This window comes from Echeneis naucrates, chromosome 21, assembly GCF_900963305.1.
Source record: "Echeneis naucrates chromosome 21, fEcheNa1.1, whole genome shotgun sequence".
Lineage (NCBI taxonomy): Eukaryota > Metazoa > Chordata > Actinopteri > Carangiformes > Echeneidae > Echeneis > Echeneis naucrates.
Window position 1 is genome coordinate 2,476,767 of NC_042531.1, and position 20,309 is coordinate 2,497,075.

A 20,309-nucleotide genomic window follows, 5' to 3' on the forward strand; every position below is an offset into this window, starting at 1 on the left:
GCCCTCAGGCTGCTGATATAGTTTTACCCTAAACAGTGACCTTTGACCTCAGCACTTTCAGCCCATCCGGGATGTTTTGACCTAAACAGTCACAGTAACATAATCGCTGCCCTTTTTTTTTTTTTAAATAATGAATCTTCACGGGCCAACCAGAGGAACTTTTACCTTGACATTTTGTAGAAAATAAAAATGTGCATTGCAACATCTCTACCATTGCTGTTCGCTGTCGGGTTTTTATGCAGCTTTAGTTATTTATTGAGGGAATTCATGTCTCTCAGCCATTCACTTTAAGTCTTAAGCCAAAAATCTAATTGAGTTTATATGAAAGAACATCCGCCCTGCAGTCGTCATGAAGGAGGAAATAAGCAATTTAAATCAAGAATGCAGATTTGATGACTTCTCAGGCCCAACGTCTACTTTTTACATACAGTCGATGAGTCACTTTTTGACGCAGCTGCGGTTTTTGTCACTTGAGTGTTGTTTTCATTATTCAGCCTCAGAAGTCAGGCAGAAGGGGATGAAATGTTAACGCTGTGTCACCTTCAGGAAAGGGGAAGTAACCAGATGCAGATGCAGGTATATTCATGTTCTCACCTAAGAGCCTGTTGGAGTAATAACAGCTGAAATTGAATCCTTCTTCCAGATGACCTGTGAGCGTTACAGCAGAAGTTTTTACTCGTACCAGAAAAAATTTGGACATGGCCTCTTGAGATTTGCGTTTAAAAGGCTTCAGGTGCTTCACATCAGTTGCAGCAGGGAGTCTTTGTTCTTCATCCCACCTTACAATCTCTGCATTACTCACCTCTGTGTCTGCGTGTCAGCTAATAAAGGCTAAGCAGCTGAAGTTAGAGCGTGCCGAGGAGTGAACCGACTGTGAATCTTCAGCCGTTCGCAGAGCAAAGGATGCATCGTTAATTTTAATGGGGAATCCAGCTGTGGGATGGACAGGTGAAGCTGAGACAGCTTCAGATGGTTGTGTTGTTATTGCCGCTCAGCCTCGGGGGGGGAATGAACGACAACAGCAGTGCAGACGTGGTTTTACAAGCAGCCGAAGAGTTTCCACGAGAACACAACAGATATGACGAGGTGTGTGAAGGGTTTCATACTCAGGTTCCTCGGGTCTGATTGTTGGTCTGCGTTTCTGTGTGTGCGTGGAGAGTTTTCTGTTGTTTCGTCCACATGGCTGCGTACAGACCTCCCTGGACCAGCAGCTCCTCGTGCCTGAAAAGAACAGGACGAGAACTGAGACGAGGAAAAACTGCATCCTCAAAAAAAAAGTCCATTCAGCTTCCTCATAAACATAGTTTTGAGTTTCGTAGATATCAATTAAATATGGTTGACTTCGTCACGTGACCTCTCATGTCCTCAACGTCACAGTAAAAGTAAAGATTTAAAACAAAAAAAAAATTTTATCTGCCGGCTGGTCACATGTTTCCATCTCTGAGACAGATCCAGGCAGGCCTGGACCTTTTGAAGTCAGAGAAATCTGACTCCAGGTTTCAGTTTTGTTGTTTGTTTCTGATCATTTATCAGCAGAGCAGAGCAGCAGGACGCTTTCTTTTATTCATCTGTCTGGTTACTATTTCTAATCAATTCCGATAAGCCATTTAATATTTTCCCACACAGAAGAGGCCCCCCAACCTGTGTTTGTTTGACAAGTGGACAAACGGGCCGATGTCGGGGGAAAAAAATAAGTAAAAAGAGCAAAAGGATTTTAAAAAATGAAAAAGAAAAGGGAACTGAATTTACAGGAAAAGAAAGCAGGCAGAGGAGGAGGTGGGTCACTCATAATGTCTTGTGACACCAGAGCTGCTACAAGAAGTGCAAAGTTGAGCTGTCTGAAGTCCCCCTGAAGACTTGAACCAACTTTACTATGAATTAATAAAAACACAAGTCTGTTAGTGTCTGGACTGCCAGACGGAAAAAGAAAGAGAGAGTGGAAGGGAGGGCGGGTTCAGAAATAGAGTATACAGATAGAGATTAGGAGAGCAGGTTCATGAACAGATGGAAGTTAACAGAGAGGGAGGAAACATGAGGTGAACAGAAAGACGAGGAAAAAAGGAGACACGGTCACCGGAGCCCAAACTACAGCAGCTGGGAGTTCAGGAGTCCAGTGACAAAATGTTATTCACATTATATAAGGTTGAATAATGAGTTTGGCATTATTGAAATTAAATACAGGTGACCACAGAGAGCAGTTTGTTGTGTTGTTCAGGTTGTGTTCAGGGAGTTGTTTTTTTTTCCACCTTAACAGCGTTTTGAGGACGGACGGCTCTGCAGGGGGAGTCCACCTTAAACGCCCCGAGGACAGGATGAGGCTTCTTCCTGCCTTTGTTTCCTGATCCGCTCCCGCGCTTTGGGGCGGAGGGTCCGTGTATTCTGACACCAGGGGTTAAATTTGTGTTGACGTGACGGTGTCAGTCACTGATGAATGGGGTTCCTCGTGCACGCCTGCAGGGGCAACGCCAGCTCTGCAGTGACTGGTGGGTAAACACCTGCATGCATGTGTGCAGCCCTGGATATGATGCCTCAGTGTTATCCTGTGTGTGTGTGTGTGTGTGTGTGTGAGAAAGGAAGTCCTGATATCCAGCTCCTATATCAAAAGATGGTACACATCAGCAGTGAAGTGACAGACCAACAGCGTGTGTGTGTGTGTGTGTGTGTGTGTGTTGTGGTCCGTCAGCCTCTGGGGCTGACAAAGACAGCAGGAGGTTTGAGGGTCACACACAAAAACACACTCTGAGGTTTTGATCTGCAGATAACAAATTTGCAAACACACAAAGACATTCAGGTGAGCCACACACACACTCATCAGTGGTTGTGGTGGAAGGATGAGATGTGCAACAATAAATAAATAAAAACCCAACAACCTCACCTTCCTCTCTCTGCGATCCGTCCATCGTGAACCACGAGGATCTGGTCTGCTCCGACGACGGTGGACAACCTGCAGCATCACACAACCGTCGATTACACCACAATCCAGTTTAACCCTGACCTTCACACTTCTATCCAGAGGCAGAGAGAAGAGCCAGGTCCGGTCCAGAACTGCTGCTGATGCGTGCTGCAGCAGCATCAGAGTGGACTTCGATCTGTTCACAGGAACACTGTGAGCACACAACTGTGTCAACTTCAGCTGGTTTATATTCACCACAAATCAGGGGGGCAGTCTGAAAGCCAACGGATCACAGAAGATACACTTCTACACCAGCTCAACTTCATGGTCGAGTTTCATGACAATGAGCGCTGAAAAAAAAGCTTCCTGCTGTGAACTCCTGTGGACGGGTGAGAAGGTTCACTCATCTACAATAAAAATGTCCACAGTTACAGTAGTTTTGGGAAACATCTGCTTTTTTCATTTTATTAAGATGCTTCTGGCTACAGAGGCCCCCGGAGGCTCGTTTGAAATCAACATGATGAAAGCGATGATGATGATGCTGGTTTGTTCTTAAAAGCAATCATTGGAACCAACTGAAACGATGGCCGACGCTTCAAAACACAAGAAGGTTCACAAAAGTGCCGACAAAATGTTGGAACAAGAGGTTGAGATTGAGACATATCTGTAAACAGGGAGTGAGAGGACTGATGCTGAATGTGTTCAGCTGTCTTAGAAAAGTAGAAAATACACAGTCATTCCTCAGTAATCACTAACAGAAACACACACACAGCTGAGCACGTCACTCAGCATCGGAGAACTCTGAATGAACCTGTCTGTAAATTATTAAAGTTAATATTTATGACCACTCTCTGATAAGAGTCTGATTAAAGCCACTCAGCTCTGTGACGTGACCCGATGTCAAATCACAAAATGATTCCCATGCCAGTATTTTCCAACGAGTGTCTTTCTCTTAGTTAAATGTTGGAATGTGAGAAATTGGATTTTGAAAAGTGGAACATACGCCAAATGAAATAAAATGAAATAAAAACGTCCCTTTAAAGCTCCACTTCTGCTTTAATGTCACAGAGACCATCTCTGGACGTCCGCCTTCAATATTTGATAGAAAACCTCGGTCACAGGTAGAAATGTCTCTCTCCAGAGATTTCAGACATCAACGGGTTTCATCTCAGGCTTTTCAGCTGGAGGAAATCATTCAGAGTGGTTACCTGCAGAGATACAGTTCACATCCTAACTTTTCAGCTCTCCGGTTTGAAGTCGGACTACGGTGACGAGTTAGGAAGAACATTTCTGACATATTTTAGGAAGAAAAGCACAAGTTAACTGCTGGCTGATCTACATTTATCTGTATCTGACCATTCTTAATGCTTTTGTACTAAATACCACCCGCTGACAATAAAATGATTCTTTTATTATGATACACTGTGACTGTAGAATTTATTTTCAGCTTTCATCCACAGTCACCACTTAAATTACAATAAGAAGTACGATATGCTGTCCTAAACAAGACACATGAAACAGTAAGCTACTCCTAGCTAACTCCTAACTAACAAAAGTACACATTAATGTGATTAGAAAAACCCAACCAATGCTCCACGTGGTCCTAAATCCTGAGCTAGGATCCCTGAAGCAAACAAACTTCCCCGTCTCACATCACGGGCTGATCCAGATTAAAGAAGAATGAGATAAAGAGTTTTTATAGCCATCGATATTTCACTGGACTACAAATGACACAGAGAGCCTGATTTTATCAGCAGATTGCTGCAATACTCCGGAGAAAATAAAAACTCCCTCCATCGAATAACAGAGAGGGATTTCGGCTCATCCTTCAAAGTCTGAGCCACGATCTGCCCGCTTTGATTGTGTGTGTTTTAATTTCATTCATTCAGTTAATAAACAGTCCTGATCCTCCATCTGTTTCTGCTCCTGAAAGATTAAGAAGCTGCTGGATCGATGCGTTCTCACAGAGAATAATAATAAAAAGTGAAATGGACATTTATCAGACATATGGTTAGATCCTGGTCTGATGACTCATATGGATCACACTGAAAACTGAACAGACTGACATTCAGTGTCCGTCAAGTTAAACAGCTAAAACAAAATATTGGTCACAGATTCTTGAACTGTACTTGAATGGAACGTAAACTATACAAAGCTAGTTCAAAAGCAGTTTGTTAAAATGTTCCTTTCTGTTGATGTTGCATCTAAAGTCAGGTTTATGAGGAGTTCTTCTTTATAAGAACGGCAATGAGCAGAGTGGAATAAAAACAGTTTGATGAACGCATCAGTCACAGACAAATAGTCTGGACGGCTCAGAGCTTCCATGCAGGTGCACATCTACTTTTTTGGACAGTTGAAAATAAAAGAAAAAACATCGGGCCCCTTCTCAGTCGTAAGCTGGAAAAAAAGAAATGCGACGATAAGAACCAATTTAGGGAGCAGCTGGCCGTGACAACGATCTCTCTTTGGAAAAATTCTAAAACTTTATTTTGGGGGCTCTAACACCCCCGAAAACTCCAGATTTCCAAGTTCAGGCGATCGGGTAGCCGAGTGGTTCGGACACGGACAAGACAAATTAGCAGCCAGGACAGTCTCACTGCTCTTCTCTCCGTTCCACTTCCAGTCTCTCCACAGGCTCCTGTCTGATAATAATTAGTTCACAGTGTTGTTGTTTTCACTTTGTCCGCTCTTTTTGAAGCCATTGGCTGGATTCATAAATACCGGGACAAGATGTTACAGCATGATGTGAAAAGTACAGGTTGTTCCCACAAAGTAATGTGAGACACAAAAACACATTAAACTTCTTTCTTTTGTTGTTCAGATGAGTCAAACGTCCTCTGCAGAATGGAAACCACCATCAAATAATATTAAGTCATGGAAGAAGAGGAAATGGCGCTAACTGGGTCCATGCATCGGCTCCACAGGCTGCTTCGCTCCTGTCAGAGGCCTTTCATGTCTTTTTCAACATCACTCCCACTGATGAAGAACCAGACATCTGTTTCTTCTGCTTTTGTCGAGCTGTCATCGGGCGTCACCCCGCATCGTCCAACCGGCTTTCCGTTTAATCTCCCCTCTTTGTGTGAGCTCTAATCCTGTTCTCCGTTCACCACGTCCCTCTCTTCCCTTTCATCTCCTCTATTGGCATTTGGCGTTCCTCTTCGGCTTGGCCGTGTCTTACCAGCGCTACTGTAACCGCGTGGCCACAGACCGCTCTCGTTTGGAGAGGATAGACTTCAGTTTTCTTTTTGTCCACTATGACTTGCTGGCAGTTAAAAGAAAAAAGTCAGTGCCATCTGATGATGGTGGTGGTGGATGTTCCTGCAGGACGGATGCTCTGCTCTGCTCACCAGAAAGCTGTGGAGAAATCTAAATGCTCCTGTTACTCTTTTACTCTCGAGCCAAAGTCTGTTTCTCTTAGTTCGTGGCTGCTTGGCTTTATGGCTTCAGGGCAGTTTGGAGGCTACGCTGACTGATGGGACGGCCTGGAGCTAACAGGTTAGCATGCATCTGTCTCAAACCTTAAAGAGATAAGTGCTTCTTTCACGCCCGTGTGGTAAATGAGCTAACCTTGGTTGGATGTGTTTATTACCAGCTTCAGATTTGACCAATTAACACAACATGACACAGCCAGAACGATAAATCTGTTCCACTCAGGTTAGTTGTTGTAGTGTGATGCATAACTCAAGCCAAGCCAATGTTGACCTTTCATTTTCTCCTCCAGACTGCTAATTAAAGAGCCGTTAATAACAAAAACTGACTACAAACTAAGAGAAAATAGCACCAATAGATAATCCTTTTTTGAAACCAACCCCCACAAACTGCATCTGCTTCTCAAGTAAGACAGAAAGTTTCCTAATTCCACAGAAAAGGAAGCACTCTCCCCCCCCCATCACAAACGAGACACAACTTGGCAGTCACCTGTGTGCGACCACTATCGTCGTCCTGTTGGCGCAGACCTTGGCCAGCGAAGCCTGGATGTTCCTCTCAGTTTGGGTGTCCAGTGAAGACGTGGCCTGAAGGACCAAACACAGGATGAGGTGAATACTCAGGAAATGAAAGGCACCAAATTGTTGATAAAACGTCGCACTGACGGTGGCTGTCGTCGTTGGACACAGTCGGAGATGGTGAAGTTATTGAAATCAGACAGCAGCTGAGGAGGTGATGGCTGAATATATTGATGGCCGGTGGTTCATGCTCACCTCGTCCAGCAGAATGATCTGAGGTTCTTTCAAGATGGTCCGAGCGATCGCCACTCTCTGCTTCTCGCCGCCGCTGAGCTTCAGCCCTCGCTCCCCCACCTCTGTGTCGTAGCCTGGTTCAACACACAGCCGTCATCATCTTCGTCTTTAGAATGACCAGCACTATAATCACAAACAGAGGCCTGACCCTGGGGGAGCTCCAGGATCCGGGCGTGTATGTCGGCAGCCATGGCGGCTCTCTCCACCTCCTGGTCGGCGGCCGTAACCCGGCTGTAGCGGATGTTGTTGCCGATGGTGTCGTTGAAGAGAACCGTGTCCTGGGGAACCACGCCGATGTACGACCTCAGGGAAGACTGACGAACCTTCGCCGCGGTGAGGACGACAATGAGGAAGACATGAACGTTAAACTAACACTCTTCCTTCAGATTCAGGCATGCTGAACACGGACTGGGATTAAAACCCAGATCCATCTCCTTTGACCTGGTTCCAACTCGGGGACTCGGGACCGCAGGAAGCTGGTTTAAGATCAGTTTAACAGACAGATTATGTGTTTTCACCTTTAAAAAAAACACACACACACATTAACATCTGTCTGAACTGTATCTCATCACAGGTTTTCAGTCCAGCTCAGACGCTTCTTGGTTGGACTGAGCGTGTCTGAACATTTCTCTCTCACATCATACACCTACATTAATGTTGCATGGCTAAATTCATCCTATACTATATAATGCATGCTGCTCCGGGTCACAGACAGCTCACAGGTCCTAAACTGATTTCTGTACATGTCTCTCACTGTCCCTCTCTGTCTGTCTCATGCCTTCACGCTGCTGTCTTCATCTCCAAGCCGTCCAGTTTCTTCTCCACCTTTCTTATATCTAACAGCATGATCAGACAGACGTATTCTGTTTTTTCACAGCTCGTGCCGTCCTCCGCTCTGTCGCTTCAGTTATGGGTGGTTGAATTTAGAATTTAGAATTTAGAAACCTGGACAAACTGAACAACTAAGATTCTTGAGTATTTATTACTTATTGATGGTTAGCTTTCAGGGTTTTTCACTTTGATATAGAGAATCTCCTGTGTGTGGACTTATTATGGCCGTTGTCACATCATAGAGATTGACCACGTTTGGTCAGAAGGATAAAGATCAGACTGAAACCATCACACCATCTAACTGTTTGAGTTTCAGAGTCCAAAGTGACACGAACAAAAACCATCCAACTCATCCTTTCCCCAGAAATGATCTCCGGTTTTCAGAGACTCTCTGGTCGGCGTGCAGTGCTTGGACCCTTTCCCGTGGAAAGCTTTCCTCCACAGCCACAAAAATACAAATTCCATTTCCTGCACCAGCTCGGTTTGGCTGGTAATCACTCACTTTTCCTTAATTTGATCTTTGCTGTTTTCTTTGGTTATTTCTTCCACTCGAGAACAACACGGCATCTGTTTCTGATAGAGCTGCGACACCAGAAAGAGACACATGGAGGGGGGAAAGGGCAAAAACAGGGCGATGAAAAACAGGCGCTTTTAATGTTTTTCATTGAAATATAACATCAAAAGAGGAAATGGCCGCCTTTACAGTCCATCTGTAACATGATATGTTCAAAATATTTCTTCACCAGCTCTGTTTTCTACAAACTTATGTTCATATAATCTGCACTTGCCAAGTACGTTCAGCAGTAAACATAATGGCTCATAAAGAGTTGGCTGGCCAGCCGGGCCACGCAGCATGCACACAGCTGGCCACCAACGTCGTGAACATCCAGGCAGGTGCCAAATTACACACCTTAACAAGTCGGACTGATTAAGGAAGGTGTCGGGGGCGAGGTGCTGCCAGAACGGCTCAGGTCTGGAGTTATTTAAGAGCGGGATGGGAGGCAAAGCCTTCAGCTACCAAGACCGCCCGCTGAGGAACCAATTTTCAGTTCGGGTTCAGGAGGCAAGATCCGGCTTCAAACCGCCCCCTCTGATAAGAATAAATCTATATTATTATTTCCCCTTCGAAGGGGAACCATCTACACTGCAAACAGCTGTTTCTGGTCTCTTTCTCATCTTTTGAATTTTGAGGGCAATCTGATTTTTATTTCCAAGCTGAAATTTAATGTCTTTAGAATTCAACATGATCCCGATGAAAGACTGACGCACACAGGGTCAGCGAAAGGTTGAATCTCTTCCCATCCTCACCGTGTGCACACACCGACACCTGATCTGTCACATGAACAGCCAACTCGTGTTCTGAATTGTGGCCCCTTATCTCTGTAGTTTAATGGCTTTTGTGGCTCCCTCACTTTGACCATTAGCAGCAAACATTTCTCCTCTAATGTTGTTGCAGAACAAGTCACAACAAAACTAACGAGCTGTTATTCACCGTAGAGACAAAAAAATGTGTCTCAACAATAATTCTCCGAGCTCGGTTCATATTAGTTATTTAACAGAGCTCTTCCTTCTGCTTTAAATAAAATCCTTTCCTGACCGACAGGAAGGTGTGACAAAGGTTGGGAGCGGGGACGGCCAACACGGCTGAACGAGGGACAAAGTGAACTAAAAGTGCTCAAAGAAAAGCTGACTGGCACCCTCAGCGACAAAAACAAAACGAACAAACAGATAACTCATGAAAAGTGACGGTCAGCAGATCTCGGCTCATCAGAGCTCCACCACATGTGGCTCCCATATGCAGGGACAAACACAGACGATCTGTCCAAGAGGCTGAGCCGCGCTGCCAAAGGACTGGATGCACTTTGGTAGCAGGATTCACATAAAAACTAAAAGCATCCCTGCTGTTGAAATACGACCTCCTGCAGTTTTGAGGTGAGAACTTGACACATTTACCCAAAAAAATGTGTTCACATTTTCAATTCTGAGATTGAGATTAACTCTTATTATTTTAAAATGAGCATGAATTATTGAACGAAAGACTCGCCCATCTTATTTTAGCTTCGGCTGAATGTGCAATCTGCAACGTCCCCTATATCTGCCGTGCATTAGGGGTCTTTTAACGGCCAGCATGGGTCACAAGAGGAGGAATTATCACAGGGAGCGTTCACTCTCTCAGGTTTTTATATTAAATTCCTACAATCTGCAAACAGCTGTGTGTGTCCAGCAGAACTTCGTCATGATGACTTCCAGATTCAGCTGGAACGAAACCAAAAAAACATCTCTGATAAGAATCACATGTAAAACTGATTGGAGCAGATTTACAGAAAAAAAAAAAAAATCTTGAAAAGTCGAAAAAGTAAAAGCTCCATATACGTGAAAAGTGAGCTGTCAACCGAATCTTGGAAGAGACACCATTTCGAGATGAAGCCCCAAGCATGGGAAAATCCTCGAGAGCGGCCCTTGAGGTTCAGACAATTTTGGCAAACTTCTTTTGAGATTTTTAGAGAAAAATGCGTGTATTCCAAATGTGCACCACATTTCTCAAGGAGGCAGGGGAATTCATGGTTTAAGGCAAAAAAAGGGAAGACTAAACATCAACTTTTGTTTTTCAACATTCCTACAAAGAGTCAGACGAAGAGGTGAACGTGACTTTCTTGTCTATATGGTTAGTTCTTCTACTGGAGACGGGAGTTATCTTAACGTTGAAATGTCTGTTGCCTGAATGATTTTTTTCATCAGCGCAAAATTTGGTCAAAATCCAATAAAAATATCAATTTTAAAGATTAAAATTAGCTTCAGCCAGAAGTGCATTTGTAGGACGAGGGCCGAGAAACAGAAGCAAAACAGAAGCGTTGTTTTCCGCCGCTTGTGAAAGAGATGAAGTCTGAACTTGGAAAAATTTTACAATTTTTCCTTAAAATGGAAGATTGTTCAGCTCTTCGTGTGTGTGTGAGTCATTTCGCACAACTTGATGCCGCCTCACAGACATCTAATTGACCGTGTGGGCAGAATGAGGACGGCCGCCGTTTTGGGCCTTCGATAGTGACACACTGAAGAAGTATTTATGGAGTACAACAATAAGAGTGTGGTGGATTTTAATCCAGTGACAACAGGCAACATGTGTAACAGATGGTGTGTAAAAAACGGCTGGCATCGGACCCAGAACTTCATATCCGTTTGACTCTCAGCACGTAAAGGAGGTGAGCGTTTACGGTCATCTGCTCAGCTTAAGTCTTTTATTGGTTCATCGTTTTCAAATGTGAATGAGGCTTTTCAGAGAATTACCACCCAATTTAATACTTTACTTTGTTATCAGTTTCTCATTTTCACTCACACACACACACACAGAGACACATGAAAACGGACACACACAAAAGACTGACCCCACAACAATCCGTCTAAAGGGGACCTGCTTCTTTACCTCCGTCCTCCTCCTCAAAAAAAGAAGAAAGCCCAGATTGGTCAACAGTGTAAATGAAAGCACCACGTGTGTGTCTGTGTTGATTAAACAGCTCTCTTGCTGTGTTATTACAAATAAGCGACCACTTAATCACAGCCAGCCTGCTCTGAAATGTTGTGCGGTATGAAAACATGTGTACGCGTGTGTGCTGTTCGGATTTTATTGAGACTTTTGGCAAATCATAAACAGAGTTCCTTCAGATACAACTACAATAAATGGACTATCTTTACACACACATGGACACACACACACACACATCTGGTGTCTGGACTCTTCGCTGCATTATTCAGGAACCTTTTACTATGATTTATTCACAGTGTGACTGAAGCGCACACACTCAGCCCAGATACACGTGTGTGGGAAAGTGAGTGGAGAGAGAAGGAAAGTGGAAGTCAAAGAGCCGGAAAAAGAAAAAGAGCAGTCGGAGATGGACACGAGGAGAACGAGAGAAGAGGGAAGTGACCCACAGCCAGAGGACGTCAGCCCGGCCTCACACATCACCTCCTCTCCTCCGTGTCCACCCCAACATTTATCTTATATCCGATATCCGACATAAACAAGTTTATCCCATTCTGTGTCTCACAAAAGGAGGTGAAGGAAACAGCCACCAAACACGGAGTCACCGTGTGTTGGTCAGGAGCAGAGACTGCTGATGCAACGGCTGATCTTTGTGATATCTCAAATGTTGAAGTTTTATTACCGGGCGGGCTCTGAGATGCTATCAGGGAGTCAAAGAAAAAGCTGTGTGGCCTCTCGTCCGCCATTCCGGAACCAGAGCAGGATGGGAACGTTACGATCGACACTTCCTGGCTTCTCATTGACAACTATTTAAAAAAATCCAGCGTCAGCGGCAGACGAGCTCTTTGACGACTTTGTTGTTAAAAAAAAAAGAAAGAAAAGAAAAACACAGATGGTAAGCAGAAAAGTATTCTGGTCACCTGCTGACTCTCACAACTCCACACACGTTGTGTTCACAGTTGTTGCTTTTGTGTGTGTGTGTGTGTGTGTGTGTACCTTAGAGATGTCCTGCCCATCTATGTGAATCCAGCCGCTTTGTGGGTCATAGAACCTGAACAGCAGACGCAGGATGGAGCTTTTTCCTGATCCAGACGGACCAACCTGCACACACACACTTTATTTGGTACAGTCTGTTACATTTCAGACGGGCTGCTCGACCCAGATCACACAAGAACACATTTTCTGACTCATCTGGTGGTATTTAACGACAGACAGTGGTGTTCTGTGATTCTGTGAATTCACAGCGGATGAAAAGTTCCAAATCACATCAACACAACCACAAAGACGATTTCACTGAATAGCTTTTCTTTTTTGCTGCTCGTTTATGAAAATAAGTGAAACATGAAACAAACAAAACCAAAAAGGGTCAGAGTGAACGGACACCAGAGCAGGTACACAAAAAAAAGGGATCTTTGGGAGTGTGGCGAAGGAAATGACGTACCAGAGCGACTGTCTGTCCGGCCTCCACTGTGAAGGTCACATCCCTGAGGACCTCTGTGCTGCACACACAAACACACAAACAGAAAACAGCATCAGTCAGGATCACAGCCAACTCAAAACTTTCATCACTGCTTCTTTCTTCTGATTCCTCTTGACGTCAGTTCTTGAAAATTTGGGGATTAAAAACACCAACAATTGAAAAGTTCAGTTTAATGGGGTGACAGTACGGGAACAGTAACTTGTCCTTCAAAATAAAACACCAGCTCTGGTTAAATTGCCACTGACAGTGAATATGTCTCATTTATTAGCTGAACACAATGCGGCACATCACCACCTCATCAGTTTTAACCGTAAAGTCTGCAGATTTGGAGTCACATTAGTTTATATTTCAAGATTTACACCTGCCAGTTTGTTCGTCTCTGAGTTCACGTTGGTTAAATTACAGAGTGATGGATTTCTGTTGTTGGCTACACACCCGGGCACGTAGCTGAAACAGACTCTGTCAAACTCCACCTGACCTGCTGTGAGCTGCAAGTCCTGAGCGTCCTCAGCATCCTCAACCTGTGCGTTCAAACAAAACACCGAGGTCATTTTAAAAACTGCTTTGAAAATGATTTCCTTAAATGCCACAGAATTTCAAATATTCACACAGTTCTTCTGAGCTCGGCGGCTCGGTCTAAAAAACACCAACTAACACGGCCAAAAACAAACTGAAAGAACGAAAAAAAAATATTTATTAATATGACTGAACTGACCCAAAAAAAGGGAGGTGAAGGAGAAAAGAGAGGAAACGCAGAGATAGACACCAACAATAACGGATCTATTAAACACCATTATGTGGCTGCAATCAGACATAATTTGGATATGATTGATGTGAAATGTTGAGTCTGTCTGACAGACATCCAGAAAATGTCGACATCCTGCTGACGGTAATCAGCAGGCCGAAGCTTGTTGATTTATCACCATCAGCTTTTGCAGCCCCCCCCCCCCCCTTAGCTCCCCCTCGCCTGCAGCTTCCCAAGCCAAAGAAAAGGGCCACTGTGTTTTTAAGGTGCTGTAATGCTTTTGTCTACATTCATGTGGCTGTTTACCATATCAAGGGCCTGTGAATGCAGGAGCCTTTAGTGAGGCAGCCGGAGGACGCCTTTTCCCACCGAAACACGCACGAGAACGGACACACACACACACACACACACAGACTCTGTGCTTTCGTATGTGCATGCATGCACGCAAACACACACAAACACTTGTTGACCTCCTAATCCGCTGACCTCTGACTGCGTGAGTTTCTCTCCAGGCAGACTGACAGTGACTCTGAACGCCTCTCACACTTTTCTGTAATTATTGGATTTCATTTTTCACTTCGAGGTCACTTCTTTCATAGAAGTGACCTCGAAGTGACCAGGTGTGATGTATATATTTCATATACATCACACCTGAACCATATCATTACACCAGAATACATCACTGCTACAAACCCACACTCATGTCACAACAACAACTAGCTTGGTTATAAAACAAATACCAAAGAAATTAACAATTTATTACTTAATCAGTTTCCTGTTTTATCATTATTCCTCTAAAGGACGTAGCCAGGCATCAAACACACGCCTCATATGACTAACCCAACGACACAAAATAGTTTCAGAGCTTTCGTGCTGTGACTTCATCGTTTTAACTGACGCTGAAAAGTTTTAGCAAATAAATATAACAATGATCAACGCTCCATTAAAACTGTGATGTGAAGGTGACTCACCTCTTTCTGCTCCGCTAACAAAGCCAGCATGTTCTCCATGTCCACAAACGCACTCTGAATCAGCCTGCAGACACACAGGACGCACAACCACAGCTATTAGATGCAGTAACAACAACATGACCTCTCATCATTAGACTGCTGTGCTCTGATTACGTGCGTACGTCGGTCATCTCCTCTCACCTGTAGTAGGTACCAAACCAGTTGAGGGGGGTGTACAGCTGGATGATGTACGTCCCAAACAGAACGTAATCGCCGACCTGAGGGAGAAGGAAGTCTATCGATGAGTAAGGGAGGCCTGAACTGACTTCAGTGTGCAAGTCATGAGAGGTCGAGTCCGAACGTCTCCGTCTCACTGCCGACATGTCTGCCTTACTCACATCACCGGCCCGCCTTGTTGTGGCCTGACGGAGGTTACGTGGGAGTGACGGAGGTCTGGAGTTGTGCGTCACAGTCGCTCGTGGTTGTCTCGGTTAGTGATGTCAAGTCAGAGGGAAGTCAAGTTCAATATCTGAGCTGCAACATCTTCCTCCATCATGTTCCATCGACAGATGGCTCATCTGACATGTTGACTTCATTCATTAACCTTTTTTTAACCATTTTGTCACCTTGAGTGGAATACGATAGTTGATAGTAGATGTTTTTAACCCCTCTGTTCTTCACTCCACATCCAAACTCTTGTTAACTCGTACCTGAAATTGGCCCGCAGAGACCAGGTAGGCACAGAGCAGAGACCCGACCAGCAGCCCTGATCCGATGATGACGTTCTGGGTTTGATTCAGCAGAGCGAGCGACGCCGAGCTCTTCCACTCACACTGCTGCAGAATGACAGCCAACACATATGTTATTAAAATAATAATAATACTGAAAAAGATCAGACTATTGATTTGATTGTTTTGTTTCTTTCAGCTGGTCTTACTTGATATTTTACTATGGCTTCCTCAAAGCAGTGCACCTCATAGTCCTCAGCATTGTAATATTTAACCTGTGAAATGAAACAAAGTCCAGGAGGTAAAGACAGAAACATTTCAGACGGCAGCCATGAAAAGGTACCGACCGTCTCAAAGTTGAGCAGCGAGTCCACAGCTCTGGACTTGGCGTTGTTGTCTTGGTTGTTCATCTCTCTCCTGTATTTGGTCCTCCACTCTGTGATCAGGATGGTGCAGGCTGCAGACACCGAGCGATCAGCGTCAAAGCGTAAAAGAACGCACATCATTTGAAGTCTTTTTCTGACAGCGGGGATGAAATGAAGCCAGATGAGCATCCAGCATGACTTTTGTCTCTGTAGTTTACCTTCATAGTTTATAGTTTTAGAGGAATCTGAAGAAATTATATGATTTAGCTGATTACTGAGCTGGATGTGGTTTTATGAAGCTTTGCGTTCATTTTTGAGTTTGATATAAAAAAACAAATCTGAGTTTGGTTTTAATAAACAGCTGTTTTGTTGTTGTGGTTGTTGTTGTATTCATGCTCGCAGAGATTAAAGTTCAGTATCATGTTATCAAACCTTTTTTCCCATAAACCAAAAGGCCTTCTGTCACTTCTCTCCCCGTCGCTGCTCTGAATACAGAAGCTTGTTATCTGAAGTTCATCACCACAGAGGGAACAAAGACAGCTGAAATGAGACAACACGACACAACACACAATGACTCACTGAGGTAGAGCACCATGCAGGTGAACACGATGAGTCCAAACCAGATGCTGAAGTAGGAGACGAAGTAGATGATGGCGATGATGATGTCGCAGACGGTCGGGAGGATGCTGAACAGGATGTAGCTGAAGATGAAAATAAGAATGAATACTCAGCTGATGCGTGTCTGTTCGGTGTTAACGTGCCTGTTCGCACCTCAGCAGGTTGTTGATGGAGGAGGTTCCTCGGTCGACGCTCCTCAGAACGTCCCCGGTGCGTCTCTCCAGGTGCCAGCGGAGAGACAAACCGTGCAGGTGGGAAAACAAACGCACCTGAACGCAACACGCAACAAACATGAATCACCAAATAAGAAATGCTTCTTCAGGTGTGGAGAAGATGAACTTATCTGATCATCCGTACAATCAGTTTCTTGACCTGTGAGATCTCAGTCACCACTTTGAATGTAAATTTAAATAATATATTATATAACTGTATAAAAAAATCAGGATCAGAGTGAACAACAGAGGAAGTGGACGTGACACCTGAACGCCTCTGCTGGTGAACTGCTGCACTCTGATCCACAGAAACTGACGAAGGTTGCTGATGAAACCGGACGTGCCTGCAAAAGAAAAGCAGCTCAACCAACAGAAAGGAGCTTAAACTTCTCTTACTTTGTACGCACAAAAACAGAGACACACATCTCTCTGCACACGTGAACACACACTTGTGCACCTGCCCCTCCTCCTTGTAGGAACTTCAGCAGCGTGTAGATGCAGACGGTGACAATCAGCGAAGTCCAGTCACCTCCAGCCGAAAGCTCATTCACTGCAGACACACACACACACACACACACCTTTAACAAATGGATGCATATTTTACCTTTTAGTTCGAATTTTGTTTGCAACCTGAGAACAGTAAAGTTGGGGGGGTAACACCTTTATCTGAGTTTATCTGAGTTATCGGAGTGTTATGATAAAAGAAGATATTCTACATTAAAATTCTGAGTATTTTCAGAGCTGAGGTCGCTGATCTGGCCCAGACATCCAGACACATTCACACACTCCCCTTTTCCACCACACAGGCCTTCTTATTCATTCAAATGCTGGGAATCAGGTTGAAATAAAAATAAAAACAAAAACAAAAACAGACAGAGATGAAGGGGGGGCTGAAGATCCAGACAGAAAGAGAGACTGTGAAAATGAGATAAAAAGATGGAGAGAAATGAAGAAAGAGATGTGTGTATTCCATACTCTTTAACTTTCTAGTGTGCGTTTTCAGCAGGGGGGCATTTTCAGCTCTTTGGCATCGAGTCCCGGAGTCGGAGGGGGGCGGTCGGACCCTGAGACAAAACGTCTGTTGTACCGGTGTGTTAACTCCACGAAAAAGGCCGCTAATGCTGGCTAAGCATGACTGGCAGGAGGGGTGACCTCCCAGAAAACCCTCCACACACACACACACACACACACACATCCATCTAAAACCTCCTCCACGCCTTCCTCATCACACAAAGCAGCGCTCAGCACTGGCTTATACTTTCATGTAGCTCCAAAAGCCAAACGGGCCGTTTTCTGGTTCTCTCAAAGGAAAAGTGGCCGAAGACAAACTGAGCGCTGACTTCCTCTGAAGTGGGGACTTCTGGGTCGTTGCCTTGTGCTGCGTGCAGTCCTGCGTACAAAACAGCGGACAAAAGAGCTTGGCAAACGATGACACACCCTTGGGCGCCCAAACTCATCCTGCAAAGGCCGCTCTCATCACCCTCAGCCGGCTGATCTGCGTTTCACCTCCGATTTGTTCAGCCACTGAATTAAATCAAGTGAAAGCAAAAGTTTACTTTTTACTAACTCAACAGCAACAGCTGCATTAAAAGACAGACAGCACGAGACGGAGAGCAGAACGAGGGAGATGAGCTCAAGAAGAAAAAGGAAATAACTGCTAATTCTGCCACCGTTAAACCTGTTTAACGTTCCTCCCCATTACACAGTGACACACAGTCGGCTGTGGATTAAGATAAAATAAACATGAGACTTACAATATCAGATTTCTCTGCATTTGGTTTTATTCCAGTGAACTGCAAGTTAAAACGCATCACTTATATAATAAACCTGTTGATGTTTTATTTCTGTTTGATCAGCTGTTCAAAAAATCTGTCTTGTAATTTATTTTGTGGTTAAAAGTTAATTGGATGACAGTCGAGATTTATGGTGATGTGCTGATGGTCGCATTTTCTAAACAACACCAACACTGCTGCTTCACAAAAAAAACCAAAAAAACCTAAACTCCCACTTCACAGAGTCGACTCAGTTTGGAAGAAGACTCGAGCAGTTCTGGATGGTCGGTGACGACCAAATGTTGGAGCACATCACCATCTAGAGTCTGCAGAGGACAGCGCAGCACCGCGGCTGAATTTAGAGCTGCTTTGTTTTTTCTAGTGCTCACCGATGTTCTTGGAGTAAACGGGCACCAGCACGTTGACCAGCCGCTCCGCAGCCAGCAGGCCCACACACAGGAGCACGACTCCCTGCAGCGCCGCAGCGCCTTTGGGCCAGACGTACGGCAGCAGCAGGCCCACCTTCTCCCCCAGACCTCTCCAGGCGGACGGCAGCGGGGAGGAGGGCTGCTGGAGCTGAAGAGGGAAGAAGAGGGAGGCACAGTGATGCTCCGATTCCACCCCTGACAGACAGGCCACCTGAGCCTGCGCTGTGTGTCCTTCCACCCTTCTTAACTCAGTGATTCTTTCTGTCATCGCACAATCCACTGAGCTGGAAGTTCATCTCAGTTTCTACAGTCAGAAATCCCACAAATCAACAACTTACCTCCACATTCACGGCGTCTCTTTTACCTCCTCGTCCTCTCTTCACACCAACGTCCTCCATCTGACTCTGCTCCGGCTTCATTTTGGAGTGAGACTCATAAACTGAGTTTAACCTGCTGCGGTGGTTTTCAACAGCAGACACACACACACACACACACTTCTGTTGTGTTTTGAGCTTTGAGTTTAAAGTAGCTCAGCATTTTGCTTTGAGCCGGGAGCAGGGCAGCACAAAAAACAAAAAAACAGACTTATGATGAACACAATGTGGTGGGAGGACCGTTGTTGCATTTGAGCCGGAAGCTTAATTCCTGCTGAAAAGTGTTCTGGCCATTTAGAAAATCTGCCTGAACTCAGTGAAAACTCAGAAACACACAGAAGGACCAAGTGAAGCAGTTTGTGTTGAATAACTGAGCGCCTTCAGGTGGAGGTTTGACAGAGCGAGACGGTAAAAAGGAAGCGACACAAACAAGCAGGTTGTTTATTAGTAAAGAGGAACAAAGCAGCAGGGTGTCTGGTGGGGTGGTGGTGGTGGTGGTGGTGGGGGTGGGGGGGGGGTCAGGGATGTTCGAAGGTTTGATGAAGCAGCGGCCACATCGATAGCATCTACAACATATCTGAGTGGGATCCACATATTTAAAACAGACGGATGCATCCTGACGATAAACGGGTTTTATAATCAGTTATCTCTTGCATTAGAAAATGTTTCATTTCACTAATTCGTGAGTAAATTACCAAATGAATCTGCATTTATCTACATAAACACATTCGTCTAACTTGTTTTTGATTTCATTTTTCGACCTCGGGTAGAAAAGACCACGTGCACTTTTCATGTTGACTTCTTGACCCGTTTCTGTGTATGAGGAGGATTAACACCATGTTGGCTGTGTTGTGTGTGCGTTTGAGCTCACGCTGGACGGGAATCAGCTGCTTCATTCAGGCTTCAACTGGCTTGACGACCAACATTCAGCCACATTCACACAGCACATGTATGACGGACAGAAAAAATGACGATGAGTATAAATGAATAAATGAATGCAGAAATGAAATACATAAAAAAAAAGGTGCCATTCCTGTAATTTTTCACATGTATTTATTTATTTATTTATACTTGCGTCATTCTTGTCCCTCATACACATTAATGATCGTTTCCTTTGACCAGCCTGACCGCTTTGGGTTTTAGTTGTTTGTTGTAATAATTTTTTATGTGTGTGTCTGAAGGAGGAATTCATTCTTC

The 20,309-nt window shown here is 44.5% G+C and overlaps 1 protein-coding gene across 1 annotated transcript; it reads right to left on the reverse strand.

Moving 5' to 3' along the window:
- Nucleotides 1-112: 112 nt before the first annotated feature.
- abcb6b (ATP binding cassette subfamily B member 6 (LAN blood group) b) lies at nucleotides 113-20,186 on the reverse strand. Its single transcript, XM_029492872.1, has 19 exons — nucleotides 19,077-20,186; nucleotides 18,700-18,886; nucleotides 16,996-17,088; nucleotides 16,806-16,882; nucleotides 16,480-16,595; nucleotides 16,288-16,409; nucleotides 15,691-15,800; nucleotides 15,553-15,618; nucleotides 15,326-15,451; nucleotides 14,817-14,893; nucleotides 14,637-14,700; nucleotides 13,356-13,441; nucleotides 12,882-12,939; nucleotides 12,437-12,541; nucleotides 7,280-7,454; nucleotides 7,093-7,205; nucleotides 6,812-6,906; nucleotides 2,876-2,944; nucleotides 113-1,221 (listed from the first exon to the last, which is right to left on the reverse strand). Exons 1-19 carry the CDS (start codon nucleotides 19,155-19,157, stop codon nucleotides 1,107-1,109), a joined length of 1,935 nt encoding a protein of 644 aa, XP_029348732.1. The 5' UTR covers nucleotides 19,158-20,186; the 3' UTR covers nucleotides 113-1,106.
- Between the last annotated feature and the right edge of the window lie 123 nt (nucleotides 20,187-20,309).

Excerpts from the sequence above, each read along its gene's own strand:
- abcb6b (XM_029492872.1), bottom strand. The coding sequence starts at position 19,157 with ATGAAGCCGGAGCAGAGTCAGATGGAGGACGTTGGTGTGAAGAGAGGA. Across the intron at positions 16,883-16,995 it reads CCTACAAGGAGGAGGGGCAG|GCACGTCCGGTTTCATCAGC; the intron begins GTGCACAAGTGT and ends TTTCTTTTGCAG. Across the intron at positions 7,206-7,279 it reads GATCCTGGAGCTCCCCCAGG|GCTACGACACAGAGGTGGGG; the intron begins GTCAGGCCTCTG and ends GTGTTGAACCAG.